Source organism: Anomaloglossus baeobatrachus, chromosome 1 (genome assembly GCF_048569485.1).
Source record: "Anomaloglossus baeobatrachus isolate aAnoBae1 chromosome 1, aAnoBae1.hap1, whole genome shotgun sequence".
In the NCBI taxonomy this organism is placed as follows: Eukaryota; Metazoa; Chordata; class Amphibia; order Anura; family Aromobatidae; genus Anomaloglossus; species Anomaloglossus baeobatrachus.
This window is the reverse complement of record NC_134353.1, coordinates 607,800,991-607,825,708: the sequence shown is the minus strand read 5'-3', so window position 1 is coordinate 607,825,708 and position 24,718 is coordinate 607,800,991. Positions and strand designations below refer to the sequence as shown.

General features: G+C 42.5%; 1 protein-coding gene across 1 annotated transcript in view; it reads right to left on the bottom strand.

The window, feature by feature from the left end:
• The window catches only part of NTRK2 (neurotrophic receptor tyrosine kinase 2), a 426,971-nt gene that overhangs the window by 387,483 nt on the left and 14,770 nt on the right, over nucleotides 1-24,718 (bottom strand). Inside the window, 5 exon segments of the mRNA XM_075318432.1 lie at nucleotides 3,626-3,700; nucleotides 4,021-4,172; nucleotides 12,482-12,550; nucleotides 16,229-16,300; nucleotides 20,543-20,617. Of these exon segments, the coding sequence (XP_075174547.1) occupies nucleotides 3,626-3,700; nucleotides 4,021-4,172; nucleotides 12,482-12,550; nucleotides 16,229-16,300; nucleotides 20,543-20,617 (443 nt within the window).

Genomic DNA, 24,718 nt, shown 5'->3' with positions numbered 1-24,718 from the left:
GTCCGACCCACCGTTGAACGGTGACGGGTAAAGTGCGCACAAAACGATCCACTACTACCCTTTCCACCATTTGCGCCGGGCTCAGAGTGTCAGGCTGCAACCACTTTTTTACAAGATGTAACAAGTCATAGGCCTGGGAGCGTACGGGTTTGGCTTCCTCATAGAACCACTGATTTACCCGCTGAGCCCGTACATAGGTATTCACCCCCAACCGAGCCAGTATTTCGGCTTTCAGGGTCACATAGTCAATGGCGTCCTCGGTACAGAGGTCCAGGTATGCTTTTTGGGGTTCCCCCGTCAGATAAGGTGACAATACCTCAGCCCACTGCGGGGTCGGCAGCTTTTCTCGCTCGGCCACCCGCTCAAACACCGCCAGGAACGCTTCCACATCATCACCCGGGGTCATCTTTTGCAACGCTTGTCTCACCGCTTTCCGGACGCTGCCGTCGTCACCCGGTCCCTGGGTTGTTGGTGCCGGTCCGGCACGGATCGACTTGGCCAGGAGAACCATCTGTTCTTGGTGCCTTTTTTCCTGCAATTGCAAGGCTTGCTGCTGACGTGCATTGGCCTGATCCATCTGTTCTTGGAATTTTTTTTCCTGCACTTGCAAGGATTGGAGCAGGTGTGCATTGGTTTGTAGCTGCTGTGCATTAGCCTGTTGCTGCTGTGCATTAGCCTGAGCCAAATGCTTTATTATGTCCTCCATGGCGTCGCCGGGTTTGGGCTGTAGTATAGCCGCTCGAATCCAGGACATGCGCAGCTGGGTCACCAGGGATGAATGCTACACCTCACCGGCTGTCATGCCCGCCGATTCTCCACCATATGTGAGGTAGCGTCGTCGGCTGCGCTGCAGAAGACACGGGATCCAGGCACCAAGGTTCACAGCACACGGTTTATTCCAAAGAAAAAGTCCATAATATTACATATGTGCCTTTCCGGCAGAGAACTCAGGGAGATGTGATCACTCCCTCACACCCGGCACACCTGCCCTTGTTCCTGAATCTATTTATCCCTCCCTTCAGCCTGTAGGGAAAACAGCATTAACCCTATAGTGGATTATCATAGAGTGAGCACAACCGGGGCGAGACATACCGGCCGTCATAGATAACCCCGGTCACAGTCTCACACCGCATAGATGCAAATCCAATACTTGCTGTCACGCAACCGCCCAATCCCGGCGCCACTACCAGAAAATCCTTTAACCCGAAGCCTGGCAACCTCTTTAAGCCCCATACCTTAGTTGAGGGGTTGGGGATTAGCAATAGTTTGTGCTACTGCAGAAAAAGTATAGATAGATGACTTCTGTTCTAGCCATTTGTCTTACAGCCAGATAAAACAAAGTGAAGAGTGGAAATAAATTTGAAACTCTTAAGACTGCTTTACACGCAGCGACATCGCTAGCGATGTCGCTCGTGAAAGCACCCTTCCCCGTCGTTTGTGCGTCACGGGCAAATTGCTGCCCGTGGCACACAATATCACAAGGACACATCACACATACTTACCTTCGTAGCGACGTCGCTGTGGGAGGCGAACAACCTCTTTTTTTAAGAGGGAGGTTCGTGCATCGTCACAGCGACGTCACACAATGGCCCGCCAATAGAATCGGAGGGCTGGAGACCAGCTGCATTAACGACATGCCCACCTCGTTGCCGGCAGGCCGCGGGTACGTTGTTGTTCATCGTTCCCGGGGTGTCACACGTAGCGATGTGTGCTGCCTGAGGAACGATGAACAACCTGCGTCCAGCACCAACAACGATATTTGGGAAAGGAACGACGTGTCAACGATCAACGAGTAGGTGAGTATTTTTGATCGTTAGCGGTCGCTCGTACGTGTCACACGCAACGACATTACTAATTCCGTGACCCCAACGATATCTCGTTAGCGATGTCGTTGCGTGTAAAGCGGCCTTTAGAACACACGGGAAAATTATTTTTGATATATTTATCGGCTTTAGTTGTAACACAACACAAAATAATATAAAAAAGAAGAATATTAAAGGAGAAAGTGCTAGGATAAATTTATATTTTTGTGCATTGTCTGTGTTTATTGTACTTTTAATATAACTTTGCTAATAAACTGACAACTATGACACCCATCTGAGGAGAAAATGTTTGGCTTATCTGATCAAAGCTGTACAAACAAACATTGTACTCTAATTGTAGTAATTAATTATTAACGAAAATCAATCGACTTCATATATAATTATCTATCAGTATTAAACACTAAAAATAATATACACTTGAGATTGCTTCTCAGCATTTAGCAAATCAATATCATGATGGGTGATCATATTTCTCTGAGGATTGAGCACATAGATTTCGATTCTATGTTTAGCTACATAGCCTTACATAGTTTTCCTCTGCTTGTTGCAAATATAGGCATTTAGAGATTGTCCTAGCCAGGGGCATCATTAATTCATTCTAATACTGTGCATTTATACAACAAAATATAAACAAAGAGCTAGTCATTCTAAACCAATCAAATTTGTCTTGAATTTTGCAAAAAGAAAAGAAAAAAATGTAATTGGTCAAGTCATTTTTTTTTATCTGTACTGGTGTATTGTAGAGGTCTAGAAAGCAAAAAACATTAATCTCAAATCGACATCAATACCGACATTTTTCATGTCGTTCTTGAAGAGGAGATAGGCTGGAGTCCGACGCTCCTGATTCATGAAGAGGCGAATGCCTCTACCAGTCCCTGCTGGAGTAAGACTTGTGGGGGGTAGTGAGCGCTGCCGTTCATCATGATTTTGACAACTGGCAATTGTCCCTGACTTGCCTCAACTCTGTCCCCTTTGTTGGAACTGGACAACATTGGTGTTAGAACACCAAAGGCCACATAATATGAACGCAGCCACAAGTTGTGTCAAAATGATGTGACTTTTCAAAGCTTTCTACCCCAGAATACTGGCATAAAATCTTTGATGAATCGCGGCCACAATTTATTCACCTGTCTCACTACTGCAGCTCCCTTAGTGGTTTTCTTCCCCTTTGTGCTGGTACCTCTGGTTCTAGGTTGGATTTGGGCTATGCATATGTTATGATATCAATCTGAAGCTGAAGGGAGCCAATGGAGGACCAAGCGGGGAGTTGCATCGGTAGGAAAGGTGAATGACAGAGTGAGAATACTTTTCTTTTCTCACTGCTACAGACACCCTAGAGAATAACAAGGAACATTCAATTTAGATTAAATAAATTCAAAGGGAATCCATTATCCAGGCCTAATTCAAGGGAATTAACGAATTCGAATTGTGGTCAACACTACAGATATGACATAATCTTAGCATTTATGGCATTACATTATATATATGGTATCTCCAGAAAATCCAATTGCATGCTTTTCCCCTACATTAATAGTGTTTACAGAGCTTCTCAATGTTCACTAGAACATTATAATCTTCTGACATTGATTTATCATAGGTAAGTCTGTTTACTTTGACATAATGTCACTTTGGCAAATAGTTCCATATGTTACACGTGATCAGACAATTTCACAATCTTATGCAATTACAGGGGATAGGTTTTTAGAAGCACAAAGCATTGCCAGTTGAAAAGCAGAAGTTGGGTAGGTATCGCTGGATAACTAGGCAGATCTTAGGAGTCTGACTAAGCTGGATGTCAATACCTTTAGATGCTTTTATGGTGGCCATATTGTTTGCCATATAAATGTTGACAGAAATTTTTTCCTTTTGTTTTCTTCCTATATGAAATATAGGATTAACAACAAAAGTTACTCAATTTTAAAATACAGATGTTATATGCATATAAGAACAAATACAATTTGAGATCTCTTTATGGATGTTCACACCTGACATACCATCCATGCAATACATCTGAATTGGGCTGTTTCTGCAGCATGTGCACGGATTCCTGCAAACCCCATTCAGATAAATGGACAATCTGCCAAATGTGAGCATGGTCTAACAAATTAGTGATTAGTTCTTTCTAAACCTTATGTAATCCCATAGTCTATACTGAACTAACAGGAAAATACAAAATCACTAACAAAAAGCATCTTACCACAGTTGGGGATGTGCATATTGTTCAGAGGTATCCTCTTGTCGTATTCATTGACGCAGAACATGTTGTGTTTGTCTATGATGCTTGTTTCTGAAAATACTGTGATCCACATTATGTCGCATGAACACTGGAATGGATTGTTACCTAGAATTCTTGAAGAACAAATAACTTTAAATCAGCATTTCCTGAAGATTCATTTTTCTAAATAAAATGGCTCCTTATCGTTGATGGGTGGACCTGGACTCTAAAAGTCGCAAGTTCACAAGTACCTATGCACCGACCCCAAATTTTTGCAACTCCGGTAATTAAAAAAAAATAAAGGGAAAAGAAAGAAAATAGGGAAAAGAAAGTCTGTTCTATTTACCAAGTCTCCTGTGCGGCTGCTACACTACTTCCGGGGCCGCTCATTATACCTCATACATATGCACTGCTTCCCTGCGCATTGGCAGTCCCGGCGTCTGATTGGTTGCAGTCAGACAGTGCCACCACCCTCTGTGAGAGCATGTCTGAGTGCTTACAATCCCACACACTGTCTGTGTATGTATATTAGTGTCAAAATAAATTAATAAAAAAAGTGGCATAGGGGCCCCCATATTATGATACCCAGCACAGATAAAGCCTAAAGTTGCAGGCTGCAGCCCCCAGGAATTTTTCAGTGTTTGTGTTTATTTCTTTTCACTTACAGATTAGTAATGGGGGGGTCTCATAAATGCCTCCCATCACTAATCTAGTGCTTAGTCGCATCTGTGAGCTGTCATTAACCCCTTATTACCCTGATTGCCACTGCACCAGGGCAACCGGGATGAGCAGGGTAAAGTTCTGGGTTATCGCATCTAATGGATGTGACAATTCTGGGTGGCTGCAGACTGCTATTTTTAGGCTGGTGGGCCCAATAACCATGGGTCTCCCCAGCCTGAGAATACAAGCCCCCCAGCTATCGGCTTTATCATGGCTGGGTATCAAAATTGGGGGACCGCACATCGTTTTTTTAAATTATTTATTTAAATAATAAAAAAAAAGCTGCATGGGGTCCCTCTTAGTTTGATATACAGCCAAGATAAGCACACGGCTGGGGGCTGCAGCCTGTACCTGTATGCTTTATCTGTGCTGGGTATCATAATATGAGGGGGACCCTATGCCAATTTTTAAATTTATTTTTACATTAATACCCATATACAGACAGCATGTGCCATTGCAAGCAGTCAGACAGCAGTCACACTGTTACACAGGGTGGGAGCTCGGTCTGACGGCAACCAGTCAGACACCGGGCTGCCGGTTGGCAGGGAAATCAGTGCATATACACAATGTTAATGAGCGGCCCCAGAAGTAGCATTATAGCCACATGGAGACTCAGTAAGTATAACGTGCCTGCTCTAATCCCCCTATATCTTTTACCAACATTTTAAAGAGTATAAGTCGGGTCGTCATAGACTTATATGGCGACTGACATCTGGCCAGATATCCGGGATTAATTCCGAGCCCGAACTGTTTTTTTTTTTTTTTTTAAATCCCAAATGGACCCGCCAATCCCAGGTATTTGTGGGTCCACCCATCACAATTTCTTATACTTTTAATGAGGTACATGCAACCTTACAACTTTCTTGCATGGGCACATATGTCACTTAATATTCCACAAAAGCTAGACACCATGCCCTCTGGAAGGCATCATGGCAACCATATTATTTTTCATCCAACTTTTCCCAGAAAATGATGTAGGAGACAAAGGACTACACAACTAAATGATGAATAGACAGCATATAGCAGTGTATAACTTAAAAATAGACACAAACTACCACTGATAATATAATGCTATTATTCAGAATCAGAATATCTACAGTCATTTAATCAGTAAAATATCCAATGTATCATCCAATCAGTGCATCATAGTGTTAGTGTCTCATTCCATACAATCAGAATATCATATAGTCAGTATACCAAGCAATCAAGACAACATACAATCAGGAAGTTATATCATCAGGATACTATTTAGTCAGTATGTCAATCGGGACAGCATTAAGTCCGTTCATCCAACAATCAGGAAACCATATAGTCAGTATATTATATTGTCAGTATCAGAAGTGGACGTATAACTTGTGGAACCTGTGCAGTTGCACAGGGGCACAGGTAGATACAGGGCCCTTTACAACTACATGTTTGGAAATAAAGTATTGTCATCTCTGGGCCCTGAGAAGTGCACTAGGTAGCCTTTCATCATATAAAGTTAAAGGTTTTGTACCAAGATCTTAAGTAATCTACTATCCATAGGATAGGTGATAACTTCCTGATGACTAAGTATTGACTACTGGAACCCTCAGTAATTCGGAGAACAGGACTCTGAAGAGCCTCATCTTAAATCCTTAATCCTGTCCTGATATGGCTGTAAAGCATTACAATGACACACTCAGGACTACACTAGACCAAGTAGCGCCCCTCACCTTCAGAAAGACCAAACACAGAGTAAAACAGCCTTGGCTCACATCCCAAACTCTATTTCTTCAGCGATGCTCCAGGAGTGCCGAACGCCTATGGAGGAAAAACCGCACACTAGAAAACTTCATCCACTACAAGTTCATGTTAAGGACCTACAACTATTCCCTTCACCTCGCCAAACAGACCTACTTCACCACCCTTATTTCCTCACTTGCCAACAATCCAAAAAAGCTCTTTGACACCTTTCACTCCCTCCTCAGTCCCAAAGTACAGACCCCTGTCACAGCCCTTCATGCTGATGACCTGGCCTCGTATTTTACAGAGAAAATAGAAAACATCCGCCAAGAGATCAGCTCCCAGCCATCAAGCGCTGTGAATCCCATCCATCCCCATATCCCATCCAGCTCACTTTCCACATTTGACCCAGTCACAGAGGAGGAAGTCTCCAGGCTCCTATCCTCCTCTCGTCCTACCACTTGCCCTACTGATCCCTTCCCCACACCTCTACTCCAGTCCCTCTCTCTGGTTGTCACCACTCACCTAACTAAAATCTTCAATCTCTCTCTCTCTTCGGGTATCTTCCCCTGCTCCCTCAAACACTCTATCATTACTCCATTATTAAAAAAACCTTCTCTCGATCCGTCCTGCACAAGCAACTATAGACCAGTCTCCAATCTCCCCTTCATCTCCAAATTCTTGGAGCGCCTGGTCTACTCTCGCCTCACCCGCTACCTTTCCACTCACTCTCTTCTAGATCATTTACAGTCTGGCTTCCGCCCTTTACACTCAACAGAAACTGCCCTTGTCAAAGTGACCAATGACCTATTGACAGCAAAACGTAACAGTGACCACTCTCTGCTTATTTTTCTGCCGCCTTTGACACTGTTGACCACAGTCTCCTTCTCTCTATGCTCCATTCTATCGGCCTAAAGGACACTGTGCTCTCCTGGTTCTCTTCCTATCTTTCTGGCCGTTCATTCAGTGTATCATTTGCTGGCTCCACATCTTCTCCTCTCCCTCTCACTGTTGGGGTCCCTCAAGGTTCAGTCCTTGGCCCTCTTCTTTTCTCCCTCTACACTGCCCCAATTGGACAGACCATCAGCAGATTTGGCTTTCAGTACCATCTTTATGCTGATGACACACAGCTATACACCTCATCCCCTGAGCTCACCCCCGCTGTACTACAGAACACAAGTGACTGCCTGACTGCAGTTTGCAACATCATGTCTGCTCTCTATCTGAAACTTAACCTTTCCAAAACTGAACTTCTGCTTTTCCCTCCATCTCCCAACCTTCCTAAACCTGACATCTCCCTCTCTGTGTGTGGCACAACGATAAGTCCTAGGCAGCAGGCTCGCTGTCTGGGTGTTATACTTGACACTGATCTCCCCTTCACCTCCCACATACAATCTCTTGCCCACTCCTGCCGCATGCACCTCAAGAACATCTCTAGAATCCGCCCCTTTCTCACTATGGAAACGACAAAAACCCTCACCGTGGCCCTGATCCACTCTTGCCTTGACTACTGTAACTCTCTATTAATTGGTCTCCCCCTAACTAGACTCTCTCCTCTACAGTCCATCCTTAATGCAGCAGCCAGGGTCACCTATCTGGCTAACCGCTACTCGGATGCCTCTGCTCTGTGCCAGTCATTGCACCAACTGCCCATATATCACATGATCCAATTCAAACTGCTTGTTCTCACCCACAAAGCTCTCCACAGTGCGGCACCCCCCTACATCTCCACCCTCCTCTCTGTCTATCACCCCACCCGTTCTCTACGCTCTGCAAGCGACTTTCGACTAACATCCACACTAATTCGAACCTCCCACTCCCGGATCCAAGACTTCTTCCGAGCTGCACCAACCCTCTGGAATGCTCTACCCCAAGAAGTTAGGACAAATCCCAACTTACTCAGCTTACCCAGCTTCAGACGCACCCTAAAGATGCATCTTGTTAGGGCGGCCTATCACACTCCCTAATCAGATTCGATTCACATAGTCCCTCTACAACTTCTCACAACATAACTCCACATCAAACTCCATGGCACCCAAAGGCATCTCAAGGCTCTGGCCCACTGGTCCAGGAAACCATTATCTATCCCCCATTTCTGTGAGATGGCTGGATTGTCATTGTAAATAAACACTTGAACCTTGCCTCCCCCCCCCCATCTCATTGTAGATTGTAAGCTCTCACGAGCAGGGTTGTGTTTTTTCTTTTTTTTTCCTCTAAATATTCTATTTCTATAACTGTTACTTGTTTGTATATGATCCTCCTGAATTGTAAAGCGCTGCGGAATATGTTGCCGCTAAAGAAATAAAGATTATTATTGTTATTATTATTATTATTAATAAAGGAAAAGAGATTGATCATGCTCGCCTTCTCTCCAGTTTTTATCAATGGGACCATTGGTGATAGTGTGGAGAGCTTGGCTGTTTTCAGAAGGGAACATACACATCTTCTCTCACAATAGCCCTCTGGTCAGGAGATCATTAACTCAGCATACCATAAAGTCAGGATGTCAGACAATTGGGCACATTAAAGTCAGTATAATTATTCATCAGTATATCAAACAATCAGAACACCATTGAGTCTATATAACATATCATCAGGATACCATTCATTCAGCATACCATACGCTTGGGCGGCCAGCATACTATACAGTCAATATATCATAACATCAGTATACCATATAGTCAGGGCGCTGTCAGGGCGTGACAGCCATGACTGGTGTATGGGGCCCCATGAAGAGGGAGATCCGGCCGGGCTCGGGGTAATTACCTAGCTTTATTAATCTCCGAGCCCTGCTCGGGCCCCCCTCTTCACTGGGCCCCAATTACAGCCATAGCAGAGGGCTCGGCAGTGTCACTTCAGCCACTGCACACAGCTAAATCGCATGCGAAGCCTTTCTAGGGCATTGCATGCAAATTAGCCAAGTGGCGGAAGCAAGGTCAGTGTAGCAGAGGAGGGCATCATCCCGCCCCCTAGCATGCAGCAAAGTGAGGTGGCGAGGACATTACATCCAGTAGGGAAAGGTAAGCGCTCCGTGAGCTGAAGATCAGGCTCTGCGTGGCTTCAACTGGATGTGCATCAGAGGGTGCACATCTAGCTGAAATGTATTGTGGCTCAGAGAGGATGCCACGTGACGTGGAAGCCAGGGAGGGTGAGTAATTTTTTTTTTCTTTTTTACGACAGGCAAATATATGAGAAGAGGCCCAGAAAGGGGTCATATATACAAGAAAGAGGACATATATAACACGAAGGGGAAAAAAAACAGGATGGGAACATATATATTAGAATGTGCCCAGGAAGGTGTTATATACACCAGGAGGGGCCCAGATACACCAGGAGGGGCCCAGGAAGGAGACATATATACAAGGAGGAGGATATAGATACCAGGATGGGGAGAAATATACCAGGAGGAGGACATATATAACACGAAGGGGGCAGAAACCAGGATGGGGACATATATACCAGAATGTGCCCAGGTGGGGGATATACATACCAGGAGGGGCCCAGCAAGGGACATATACACCAGGATGGGGACAAATGGGGACAAATAAATAAGGATGGGCACATATATAGCAGGAGGGTCCCAGGATGGGGACATATATACCAGGAGGAGGACATATATGCTAGGAAGGGGTCAAACCAGTATGGGGACATACATACCAGATAGTGCCCAGGATGGGGGATTATATACCAGGATGGGGATATGTAAACCAAGAATGGGACATATGTACCAGGGGAAGAACATATTTACCAGGAGGATATTATTCAGAGGGGCAATGTGTGTGTGTGTGAAGTGGAGGATAGCATACAGAGGGCTAGTGTGTGGGGCAATATACAGAGGGGCAGTGTGTGTGGGGGATAATATACAAAGAGGCAGCGTACTTGAGTGATATTATATAGATGGGCAGTAGGTGTATGGGGATATTATACAGAGGAGCAGTGTGTGGACGGATATTATACAGAGGAGCAGTGTGTGTAGTGGATATTATACCGAGGGGCAGCGTGTGGGTGGGATATTATATAGGGGAGCAGTGTGTGTGGGGGGATATTATACAGACGAGCAGTGTGTTTCTGGATGATATTATACAGGGGAGCAGTGTGTGGGAGAGATATTATACAGAGGGGCAGTGTGTTTGGGGATATTATACACAGGGTCATTATGTGGGAGTATATTATACAGAGGGGCAGTGTGTGGGGGGGATAATATATGGGGCAGTGTGGGAACAGATTGTTACCTAGAATTAATTTTACAATCTCTAAGAATACTATGACAGATATATTCCAGAAATGCTGTTATAGATTTGCCACCCTTGTTACTTTTTGTTAGATAAACAATCACTTTAAAGACATAAAAATAATTTATGGCAAAGTTGTTAAGGGTAAAATAGTGACCAGTCAACCAGTGAAAGAAGGCAATGTGAATGGGAACATTGAGCGTAGTTATTGAGCAGCTTCATTCACTAGAACACAATGAAGCCTGATAAGTAATGGGTAATCTATATTTTGGTTACTCTTAATTTCCTGTTGTGATGACCTTGCATTTTGCTTTCCATTTAATCTACTTTGCATTACTTTTAAAGATTAGTTTATTTAACCATCTTGCCTAGGTGTACAATTTCACAGAGATGTTGTTGTACGACTCTTAAAAACAGTTTATCATTCCCAAGTGATTCATATTAACATTCCTTCACTTAATGTAATCCAGCCGTATCAGTGATAATGACAAATAACTCGAGGCTACAATGAAACTACAAATCATTTATGATAATTGTAAATGATAATGAAGGGAACAAGGGGGATAGATAACTAATTGTGACAAGTCTCACGAACAATAAGACATTTTACTTTTATATATACTGTATATGTTAACATCTTCCTTGAGTAAAAAAAAGCTAAAATTAATTAATTAAAAAATTAATTAAAATTAATTAGCTTTAGCCTACAATTGTCATTCATTACTTTATTTTCAAGCCCATCTTATCGCAAGTTTGCAACCTGCTCCAACTTTCCAATGTAAAAGAACATTTAATAGATGAGACATCCAGACGCAGTCAACCCAAAGACCATTCTTTCCCACCCGCAAGCCCCAGTATATATACAGGGCATCTAACATTGTTATTATAATTGTTACAATTAGGTATAACACATTTTAACAATATCTAAAGATCGGTATATATTCAGTATCTGTATTCAAAAACATTCTTCAATCACGAACTAGCCGCCTGGGCAGAAGCATTGAAATTACTCACGGAGTTAACAAGTTGCACTGAAGGGCAGCACTGTCCATTTTTGGCACACCACAATAAGTTGTTACAGGCCAAAGCAAATATAAATTCCGGAACATTATGACCTAATTTGTCCCAACAGTTCAGGAAGTTGAGAAAATATAATACGGAATGGAAATTGGCATATCTCACAGCTCAGTGTGTTATGGGACATACAATACCCATTGCATTAGCTTAAAGCAATAGATTATTACACAATATCGAAAAGTCTAGTGGTGCGGACTTTGGCTGTGCAAGGGTAACATCAAAACGCAGCTGCTCTCTGGACACATTTGGCCCATCCTAAAATGAGATTTCACTGGGAAAGTAGCATGCTGTGTATATTTAGAAAACATGGAAGATGATTTCCACATGTTGTATATGAAACATATCAATTTCAATTTATATCCTGCGGTCAGGTATTGTGACCTATAGGCAAAATGGCCCGGGTCATATGTAGAAAAAAATAAGATGAAGTAGTCCATTTCAAACAGACAGATTTTTTATTTTTTTTAATCCTGCATAAGAAAAATTCGATTTATTGCAACCTTATTGGTTGCAATAGGAAATGCCTTCATTTGTTAACAACACTTACTGTATGTCAAGTCCCCAATGAATGTATATGATATACACAATAAATATATATCTACACATACTGCACATGAAAATGGTACTGGAGATGGTTGAAATTAAGCATTTGTATTAGGGCAAAATACTATATATAATGACTGTACGAAGTAATAATTTTAACTTACAGGTGAGTCAAGGAGAGGTGGCGAAATAGTTTTCTGCTTAACGTTGATAGCTTATTTCTGGAGAGGTCTCTGGATAAAAAAGACAAATAATAACTGACTTTAGTCCATTGTTTTCTGACAAAAACCACTAAGGCACCTAAAATGTAATAGAATACATCACTAAAGCCTGCTTTACACCTTACGATATCACATACGATATCGTATGCGATGTGACCCACCCCCATCGTATGTGCGACACATTCAATTTGTTGACTGTGTCGCACAAATGATTATTTCCCATCACACGTACTTACGCTTCCATACTACCTCAATGTGGGTGGCGAACATCCACTTCCTGGAGTGGGAGGGATGTTCGGCGTCACAACGACGTCATGCGGCAGCCGGCCAATAGAAGCGGAGGGGCGGAGATGAGCGGGATGTAAACATCCTTCCTTCCGCATTTCCGGCGGGAGTCACGGGACGCAGGTAAGCTGCAGTTCATCGTTCCCGGGGTGTCACACACTGCGATGTGTGATACCTCGGGAACATTGAACAACCCGACGTTCAATTTTTAGGTTTTGAACGACGTGCATGCGATCAACGTTTATTCGTTCAATCGCAATCGCATGGAGGTTTCACACGCTACAATGTAACGAACGATGCTGGATGTGCGTCACTTACGACGTGACCCCGCCGACACATCGTTAGATATATTGTAGCATGTAAAGCCCGCTTTACTCCGGGAACAAAATAAGAAGTGGCTGCTTACACTGCTGTCCACCATGTCTTTCTGATCTAATACTGGCGATACTAAGAAAACAGAAGTAATAAGAGGCTGTTCACACTGCTGTCTACCCTCTCTTTCTAACCTAATACTAAATATACCAGGGGTGGTGAGGTAAGAAGAGGCTGCTCAAACTGCTGTCCATGCTTACTTTCTGATCTAATACTGGAGTTATTGGTTTGCTGAGGTAAGAAGAAACTGCTCACACTGCTACCCTCCTTGCTTTTTTAGTTTAAAAAATTGTATTGATTTTTCAACAATACAATACAAACAATTCAAATAATACTTTCCCCTATCTGGGGTTACTACAAGTGAAAGTATTTATTATAAGAAAAATAAACGAGAAACTAAAAAATTTTAAAAAAAAAGAGAGAGAGAAAAGAACAGAGAATCTAATATAAGCTACATAGGGAGAGATAAAAAGACAATAGACTGACCTAGAGATTGTAGGGAAAAATGGGGAGGGTAAAATGGGGGAGGTGAGAGAGTTGACCTGCACCTATTCCGTTTCACTGGGATCAAAGCTACATATCCATGAGCCTCTCAAGGCGAGGGTGTCTCATGGGGATAGGCGCTGTACTTGAGAAAGGTTGTCACCACAATCATGATGGGAATCTTAGAGCTAAAAAATGTTCCAAGTTGTCTGACCGTGTTGCATCTATATGCCCATATACCATTATCATATCAAGCCAATCCCTCACTGCCTGAATCAACAAATGAGAGGTTTTCCTTTTAGAGGCGAGGTGAATTTTCACTGCCACAGTAATGTAGCAAAGAAGACGGAATGATTTGTTGGATAGTCTCACTGGCTTATTTCCTAATAAAAAGGTGGATGGGCCCAGATGTACGTTGCTTCCCAGGGTATTGTGGATTAGCTGCTTAACATTGTTCCAGAAGGCTTGAGCTCTTGGGCAGTCCCACCATATGTGTTTTATATCTCCAATCATGCAACAGCCACTGAAGCATTGATCTGATATATGTGGGTAGAAAAGTTCAAGCCTAGCCAGGACAAAATATGCTCTATGGAGCAATTTAAAGGCAGTTTCGGTGAGGGAGGATTGATGGCTGCCTTTATTGAGTGTAGTACAGCATTGGTGCCATTTTTCCGGGGGGTATGACATACTCAGGTCATTTTTCCATTGTCTCATGAAGGGCAATTTTACTAGGTCTGAAGGCTTGTTAAAGGAGGAATAGAGCCAGGAAGTAATTACTTTTCCAAAGGGGTTATTGGCAGCCAATGATTAAAAAAAGGTAGGGTGTATGTTATTTGTACCTCGAGTTATTGTGTTTCCAAAATGTAAGATTTGGTTAATCCTCATTGCCTCTCTGGGGAGCGGGTTATATTTTTGGATAAAGTCATCTCTAGACAATACTTTGTTATTAATGTTCCTAATGTGTTGTAATGTAGTGATCCCCTTTGGTTTCCACCAGACAAAAGCCTGTTGCTCAAGACCTGGGGGGAACATTGGATTGTGAAATAGCGACGTTAAGGGAGAGGGGCATTATTGTAGCTTATGTTGTTGTCTAAGCCATCTCCAGAGGCAGAGGGAGTGAAAGGTATAGGGAGACACGTGCACCATGTTGTCTGGAAAGAGGGTCTGGAATCCATAGGAGGCTTGCTAATGAGTAAGGGGCTAAAACTCCTTGCTCTTTCAAACTCTGAGTGGCAGTTGTTTCCTCGAGATAACCTGTACCATATAGTGTGAAGCTATATCCAGGTTACAGCAGCAGAGCTTGCTCTGGCACAAGTTCACATGTAACTGATTTATTAACATTCTAGAATTTTTTTCTATTTCTGTAATAATACAGCAGCAGTTTCAATGTTCTACAGTGATTATCCCATAGACAAAAAAATAGATAATATGCTAATTAAAGGGTTTTTTATTTATTTATTCATAATAACAATATATTTTTATATTCCTGGAAAACCCCTTCAATACCTTAATTGTGAACTTGTGAGTGCAATTACACTGCAAAGCACCTTTGCAGCAAAAACATAAACCACATCGTGACATAAGCGGGCTTTACACACAGAGATATTGCTAAAGTACCCGCCCCCGTCGGTTGTGCGTCATGGGCAAATCGCTGCCCGTGGCGCACAACATCGTCACACATACTTACCTTACTTACACCCGTCACACATACTTACCTGCTTAGCGACGTCGCTGTGGCCTGCGAACCTCCTCCTTTCTAAGGGGGCAGTTCATTCAGCGTCACAGTGGCGTCACTCAGCGGCCGCCCAATAGAAGCGGAGGGGCGGAGATGAGTGGGACGAACATCCCGCTCACCTCCTTCCTTCCTCATTGTGGGCGGCCGCAGGTACGGTGATGTTCCTCGTTCCTGCAGTGTCACACATAGTGATGTGTGCTGCCACAGGAACGACGAACAACATCGTACCTGCAGCAGGAATGATAATCGGGATTACAACGACTGGACAACGATCAACGATATGGTGAGTAATTTTGACCGTTAACGGTCGTTCGTGCGTTTCACGAGGCCAGATGTGCTTCACGAATTCCATGACCTCAAAGACATCTCGTTAGCGATGTCGTTGCGTGTAAAGACCGCTTTAGTGGAAACCTCACAAGCTAGCACTGAATGTGCTGAACTCATCAATCTGTGACATATTGAATTATATTTTTTTTGTACTACCTGTTTGGATGTTTGAATACTAAATTAAAAGAGTATGTCCCCAATGGTAGAAGAGCCTAATGTCTATCCATGTACCTGGTTCCAGAGACATAACTTAAATATTTTGAACCTATGCAACAGGTCTCCCATCTACCATGTGCTATAGCTAGAATCTATCCTTGATGTGACTGCTACCTTTGCATCTACAATATCCCATTCTTGCCTGACTCCCAGTCATTTCATTACATAATAAGTTGTAATGAGCTAAGTAACTGGAATGTTATATATATTGAGTGGATTATTCTCTTTACCTGTACAGAAGCATTTGTAAAAGTAAGAAATCAGGTTCTTACATGTAAGTAAGTTTGAGGTTCTTGCGGAATGCCTGGCGAAACACCACTTTCAGTCCCGAGTCCACCACAGTTCTGAAATAAAGCATTCAATTCAGAGGTCCACGAATAACAGTGTGTGCTGCCAAGATTTGATAGCCTGAGACTAGATAATGGTATTTACTCAACTGCGTTCACAGACAAAATAGATTGTTCTTTCTTTACCCACAAATTTGCTTAAATATGCATATATTAAAGTATACTTTGTAAAGTGAAAACCCTGGGCCCGATTCATTAAGACTGGTGTTGTGCAGGCCAGTCCTTATAAAAGGCATGCAGGAGTAAAATTAAGGCCCTGTCACACACAGAGATAAATCTGCGGCAGATCTGTGGTTGCAGTGAAATTGTGGACAATCAGTGCCAGGTTTGTGGCTGTGGACAAATGGAACAATATGTCCATGATTTCACTGCAACCACAGATCTACCACAGATCAACCACAGATCAACCACAGATCTACCACAGATCTACCACAGATCTACCACAGATTTACCACAGATCTACCACAGATCTACCACAGATTTACCACAGATCTACCACAGATCTACCACAGATTTATCTCTGTGTGTAAAGTGGCCTTAAGCCTAATTGATCAAAAGGTGTACACCATTTAATTCATCCTATCCCTGGCATGCACTTCCGAGTGCTTCATCAGAAATGTTACCCATAGACTGGACTAATATTTGTGCCGTAAGTCACACAATAACTCAGCCCACCTTTATGAACCTGGGCCAAACTGCTCTGAAAACGCCATAAGTTGCAATATTTTTATTCACTTTCGTATTGCTCAAAAATGTTAAGACTTCTGATGGTGTTTTACAACAGTATTTTAGCAAATACATCTTTATAAATCAAGGCCTATATGTTCAGAACGTCTGATTAGACCTACTACTAGCAAAGTATAGGAAGGTCATTTTGATATGTATCTATACTGAACAAATATATAAATGCAACACTTTTGTTTTTACTCCCATTTTTCATGAGCTGAACTTAAAGATCTAAGACTTTTTCTATGAACACAAAAGGCCTTTTTTCTCTCAAATATTTTTCACAAATGTGTCTAAATCTGTGTGAGCTCTTCTCCTTTGCTGAGATAATTCAACCACCTCACAAGTATGGCATATCATGATGCTGATTAGACAGCATGATTATTGCACAGGAGTGCCTTAGGCTGGCCATAATTAAAAAAAAAAAAAAAACACTCTAAAATTTGCAGTTTTATATAATTGGAAGGGTTGGTGGGGTCAGAATACCAGTCAGTATCTGGTGTGACCACCATTTGCCAGTCTGCTATCTGCCGTGAACAGTAAAAAACGAACTTAATTAATAAATAGAACACCTCTCAACATGGCCGGTGCCATTGCATGTGAGCATTCGCCCATTGAAATCGGTTACGACGATGAACTACACTTTGGTGCAGATCCCTATGAGGACGATGACCATGCAGATGAGCTTTCCTAAGACGCTTTTTTGCAGTTTGTGCAGATATTCTTTGGTTATGAAAACCAATTGTTGCATCAGCTGTCCGGGTGGTTGGTCTCAGACAATCTTGGAGGTGATGATACTGGATGTTGAGGTCCTGGGCTGCTGTAGTTATATGTGGTCTGGGTCCTGGGCTGGTGTAGTTACATGTGGTCTGCGTTTGTGAGGCCGGTTGGATGTACTGCCAAATTCTCCTAAACGCTTTTGGAGATGACTTACAGTAGAGGAATGAACATTCAATTCACCAGTAACACCTCTGGTTGACATATCTGCAGTCAGCATGCCAACTGCACGCTCCCTCAAAACTTGCGACATCTGTGGTATTGTGCTGTGTGATAAAACTGCACAATTTAGTTTGGCCTTTTATTGTGGCCAGCCTAAAGGCCCAGTCACACATAACGACTTACCAGCGATCCTGACAACGATACGACCTGATAAGGATCGCTGGTAAGTCGCTGGGAGGTCGCTGGTGAGATGTCACATAGATAGACCTTACCAACGACGCAGTAATGATCAGCGACCTGTATAACGATCTCGGCAGGCGTTGGGACCGTGTTAGGAGGTCGTTGGTAGGCGTCAAACACAGCGATGCGTCCTGCCCAGCAGGACATCGCCTTTGAAGAAAATAGTCCGGACCATTCGGCAAAAACTAGCGATCTCACAACAGGGGCCTGATCGCTGGTAGGTGTCAAACATAACGAGATCGCTGGCAAGATTGTTGCTGCATCTCAGAAACTGTAACTCAGCAATGATCTCGTTAGCGATCTCGTTGTGTGTGATGGGACCTTAACCCCTTAACGACCGCGGGCCGTAAAATTACGTCCTAAATGACATAATCTTACTGCCCGCGGTCCTCCGGCGGCAGCATGCCGCGATCGGCACACATCTCAGCTGATTTTCACAGCTGAGATGTGTGCCTGCTAGGCACGAGCAGAATCGTTATCTGCTCGTGCCGATTAACCCCTTATATGGCGCTGTCAATACATGACAGCGCCATTATAAGCGCAATCGCGGTAAAGTTTTTACTTACCGCCGAAACCGGAAGTCACGTGACGCGATCACGTGACTCCCGATAGTTGTCATGGTAGTACAGGGTCATGTGATGACTCCTGTACTACACATGAATTGGTTTCACTTTCGCTGTGCCCGGGGCACAGCAAAAGAGAAAGACAGCGTATCTGCTGTTTACAGCCTTCCAGCTGTGATCAGCAGATACTGCAGAGCGATCGGAATGCTGATCGCAATAGCCCCCTAGGGGGACTAGTAAAATAAAAAAAAAAGTAAAAAAATAAGTTTTAAAAAATTAAAAAAAAACAAAAAAACCTAAAAGTTCAAATCACCCCCCATTCGCCCCATTGAAAATTAAAGGGTTAAAAAAATAAAAAATATACACACATTTGGTATCGCCGCGTTCAAAAACGCCCGATCTATCAAAATATAAAATCAATTAATCTGATCAGTAAACGGCGTAGCGGCAAAAAAATTCCAAACGCCAAAACGACGTTTTTTTGTCGCCACAACTTTTGCGCAAAATGCAATAAGAGGCGATCAAAACGTAGCATCTGCGCAAAAATGGTACCGTTAAAAACGTCAGCTCGAGACGCAAAAAATAAGCCGTCATTGAGCCTAAGATCCCGAAAAATGAGAACGCTACGGGTCACGGAATATGGCGTAAAACGTGCGCCACTTTTTTCGGACAAACTTCCGATTTTTTTTTAACCCCTTATATAAAAGTAAACCTATACATGTTTGGTGTCTACGAACTCGCACTGACCTGAGGCATCACACCCACACATCAGTTTTACCATATAGTGAACACAGTGAATAAAATATCTCAAAAACCATAGTGCTATCGCACTTTTTTTGCAATTTTTCAGCATTTGGAATTTTTTTGCCATTTTCTAGTACACAATATGGTAAAACTGATGGTTTCATTTAAAAGTACAGCTCGTTCCGCAAAAAATGAGCCCTCACATGACCATATTGACTGAAAAATAAAAAAGTTACGTCTCTCAGAAAAAGAATGGCGAAAAAAAAAAACGGAAAGCGAAAAATCGGCCGGTCGTGAAAGGGTTAAGGTACACCTGTGCAATAATCATGCTGTCTAATAGTTATCTTAATATACCACATCTGTGATAAGGATGGATTATCTCGGCAAAGGAAAAGTGCTCACTAACACAGATTTAGATAAATTTGTGAACAATATTTGAGAGAAAAGGCCTTTTGTGTACATAGAAAAAGTCTTAGATCTTTGAGTTCAGCTCATGAAAATGGGAGTAAAAACAAAGGTGTTGCGTTTATATTTTTGCTGAGTGCATCTATGTATTATCCATTTATTCAAAATGAATCATTAGGTTTATCCAAACCCAAATGGATTAGATCTGTTCCTTTCTCAGAAAAAAAAGAAAAAGAAAAAAGAAAATGAAAATACTCACGTGAATGGAGCCTTATTAGGTAAGTTAGCTTATTAGTATGTAAATGGCATACACACTAATCACATAATTGGAGATTACTTTGGATCTGCATAGGTGGTAATGAAATAATAGGTTGTTTCTATGAACAGATTAACAGATTTGGAACAGATTATTAATACACTGTAAACTATAATTATCTGTAATTAAAATGACCCCAAAATAAAAGTCTTATTTCTCTGAAATTTCCTGCTAGTCATTGAGACAAATCATCTTCCCAAAGTTCAGCAGGAAGCCGCAGAACAAAGGTCTCTTTAATTCGCCATACACTCGGCCAGCTACATGTACACTCTACACCAATGTTTAGAGGAGAAAATCAATACTTACAGGTTTCTGAGTCCAGTATAAATCTTAACATCATCCTCGTTGATTGAGGCAAATAACCGCTGATTATGAATGTAACTAAAAACACAAAAAGGGAAACATGTTAATTGACTTAGTCTTTACCTATATAAACATACTCATAATCACAGTCATACTCACTCATTACTAATATTAACACTATCAGAGAAATAACCAGAGCAGAACCAATCACAGGCAGAATTATGCTAGCGAAGAACTATAGCTGGTTATTAAAACATACACTATATACAGTATATCACAAAAGTGAGTACACCCCTCCCATTTTCTAAATATTTTATTATACCTTTTCATGCGACAACACTGACGTTATGACACTTTGATACAATATAAAGTAGTCAGTGTCCAGCTATTTTTTTAGAACCTCAGAGATATCTTTGCCATGAGGTGCCAGCTCCTCAGAGAACTCTTTGCAATGAGGTGCCATGTTGAACTTCCAGTGACCAGAATGAGAGTGTGTGTGAGCGATAACACCAAATTTTTCCACACCTGCTCCCCATTCGCACCCGAAATCTTGAATTCCAATGAGTCACATGACACCGGGGAGGGTAAATGGTTAATTGGGCACAATTTGGCCATTTTCCCTTAGGGGTGTACTCACATTTGATGCAAGTGTGCCGCCGCCATGTCAGTAGCAGCCGGGCTGCTCTGATCCGGATCTGCAGTGTGGCTTGAGGGGTTCTCCGGACCCGGGGGTCACGCGGACACTCCGAATAAAAAGGGACGTATTTGTACGGGGTTTGCCGTAGTCAGTCTGTGACGCCACCCACGGTGTATGGTGAAGTGTGGCACCACCACTGCAGTTGTGGGGCACCCAGGGGCGATGGGATGGCAGCTGGTTGTTAACCCCTCCGTGGGTAGGGATGATTGTCCCGGGACCCGGTGACTCGGTGCAGGGGACGGTGATGGCAGGGGCCGGTGTGCCTGGTCAGACCAGGGAGTCTCAGTTTACTTACGATTAAATAAATCAGACAAGTCCAATGCTTAACCAAGGTGCTGGTGGCCGGCCGCCGAGGCCGGGTGTACTCTGGTCCCTCACCTGGGGTGATGGTCTGTGTCACTTTCCTCTGCACTGTGTTGTGATGTGGTGGACTTCCCGGTGTGGAACACGGGAGTCCGCTCCCGGTACTTCTGTTGGGAGCCGTGCCCGCTGACGCTGACCTGTGGGATCTACCGGGTCCTGGCGGATGCCCTATCCCTCTCTGTGGGTGGTTGTCTGCTTTTGGGACTTTGGTTGGGACAGGACCTGTAATCCTGCCCTCAATTGGTTAAATTAGCTAGGCCATTGGTTCCAGTCCTGGCTTCAGGGTCCAAGTACCCCCTCTGTGCATGGTTTCCGGGTCGGGTCTCCGGTGTCGGTACCGGTGAGCTCCAACCCTGCCCCGGTCCACCTCGGATCTCCGGCTGCCGTCTTCCCATCTCCTGACAGACACGGACCACCGTCTGCCACCTAGCAAATACACCAGGGCTCCAACCCCGGCGCCTCTCCTTTCTGAACTTGAGCTTCACCTCCTGCTCCACTGTCAACTCAGACTCAACTCAAACTGAAACTTGCTTTTTCCCGCCCCGGGTTCTCCAGACCCCTAGGTGGGCGTTCTCCATCTGCCTGGTCCCGCCCACTGGTGTGCCTTTCCTACCCTTGTGGGGTGACTAGGGTTTGGTTGGCAAGGTTTAACCCTGTGAGGGAAGGTGTTGTGCGGGGGCCTATTTTGTGTGACTACCTGGCGGCACCAGGGCGTCACACAAGCAGTTTAATGGCTGTGTGTTGAGTTATTTAGAGGGCGCAACAAATTTTCATTGTTTTGCAAGTTGTACACTGACTACTTTACATTGTAGCAAAGTGTCATATCTTCAGTGTTGTCCCATGAAAAGATATAATAAACAAATTACAAACTTGTGAGGGGTGTACTCACTTTTGTGATATACTGTATAGCATCATTTTGAAAATAAAGTATAAATGTAACAGATTGATTTTGTCATATTGCCTTTTCTTTCACATACTGGGAAAAACTATTGTACCTATAGTCCTTTAAAAAATAGATAACACACTTTTCATCACAAAATCCGCCAAATGAAGAGTCCAGATCTCTTACACAAATATTTTTCTATGAAAAAGGACATATTTTCTCTTATAAAATTCATACAGTACATAGAATGAAACACATGAATTGTAGTCTAGAAATACTGTCAAATCGGACAAGAGAAACAATGGTGCATACAGAACTATCAGTGTAGTTCAATTACCAAAAATCGCGATAGAACCAGTCCAATCCTAATATAGGTCAGTTTGGCTCCATCATGTGTCAGATCTGACTATGCATCATGGCTTACATCATAAAAGAAAACCACAAGTCTGAACAGAGCTTAAGTTGCTTAAACAAATGTGAGTTGCCAGTCCCCGAGTTTAGTACCCCATGCCTGTGAATTTTACCACTCCCAGAATCAATGATAAGTCCAGTATTCAACCATTTATCGCCCAAGGATATGTACTGTAATTGAGGAAAACACTGATATAATTATAATTTGAGCTTTGACAATCTAGTTTTTTTCCCTGCGTTATATTAAATTTTTTAAATCAACAAGTTACCCATAGTTATACATTTTTTGCCTTTTATTACATTTTTTTAATGTAACAATTTTAGCATCCTGACCCTATCCTTAATCTTCAGTCATAGCCTAAACCTAGCCCTAAGCTTAACCCTAAACCATTTTCTAGTTCTGAAACTAACTCTACTTCCCCCAACATATAATGCCACTAATGAATATTGGTATTACTCACTAGTATGGTTCTTGCAATATATTTTTTGTGAAAGAAGTGATCAAATATGGACAGTTAGAGAATTAGGGAAGTGTGGTTAGTAGAATCTTCCATAACTCATTATGGCAAACTGTTACCAAAGGTCAATATTTGCAGCAAAGAATACACATCCTGCAAAAATACAGTACCTGATGCCAACCAAACCTTAAACTTCTAGAAATAAAAACCTGGTTAATTGGTTAATAATTTACACAAAATTACCCAGTAGTGATGAGCAAGTACTACCATGGTTGGGGGCTAGGTTCTCGTAACGAACAGTCAGATGCTCGGACGCGATCGATTCATGTGCTGAGTATAATCAAAGTCAATGGGGGACTTGAGCATTTTTCTAGATCTTCGGGAAAAATGTTAGAGTTTTCCATTGACTTCAATTATACTTGGAACACGGTTCGAGGCCCATCCAAGCGTCCTACTGCTCATTACGAGAACCTAGCCCCCTACCATGGTAGTGCTAGCTCATTACTAATACTCAGCATTCTTCCTTATATCTGTTTTCAATGTAATGATATTAGCAAAAAAGATGAAAATATCTGGAAAACTTCCACTCAATTACTTTGAAAAAGGTTGTAAAAAGGTTGTAATACTATAACAGTGCTGAATAAATCTTTCAAAGCTGCACAACACAAGAAACAGGGATAGTTACCAGAAACATGCAAGCAAAGAACGTCTGAATGGCTGAAACCTATTACGCAGTGGATTTTGCCAGCATCTTTAAAGGGGTTTTCCCAAGAACATAGTTAATTTTAAAGTACATTTTAATCAATAGATCTTCGAATAATAATAAGTTTCACAATTGGATGTATTTATATAAAATGTTTCTGTGTGGAGATAATCTTATATATGTGCCCCTGTTATGTACTGTGTAATGGCCGTGTCTGACTGTACAGGGACATGGTATGATCATACCACATCTCCTGAGCTGAGATACTCTTATATATAGGCCCCTGCTATGTACTGTGTAATGGCCGTGTCTGACCATACAGGGACATAGTCTGATCATACCAGAGCTCCTGGGCTGGGGAAGACACAAAAGAGTATACAGATATTACAGCACAGGATTGGAATTATTCTTTCTTTGAGGCAATTTTTTTTAAAAAATATGAAAATGTTTACCTCAAAGAAATAATTATTTGTGACCCTATGTTGTAATGTCTCTATACTCTTTTGCGTCCTCCCCTGCCGAGGAGATGTGATATGATCAGATCATGTCCCTGTGTGGTCAGACACGGCCATTACACAGGACATAGCAGGGACACATATATAAGATTATCTCAGCACAGGAACAGTTTTATAAACACACCCTTTCACTCGTGGAAATTATTATT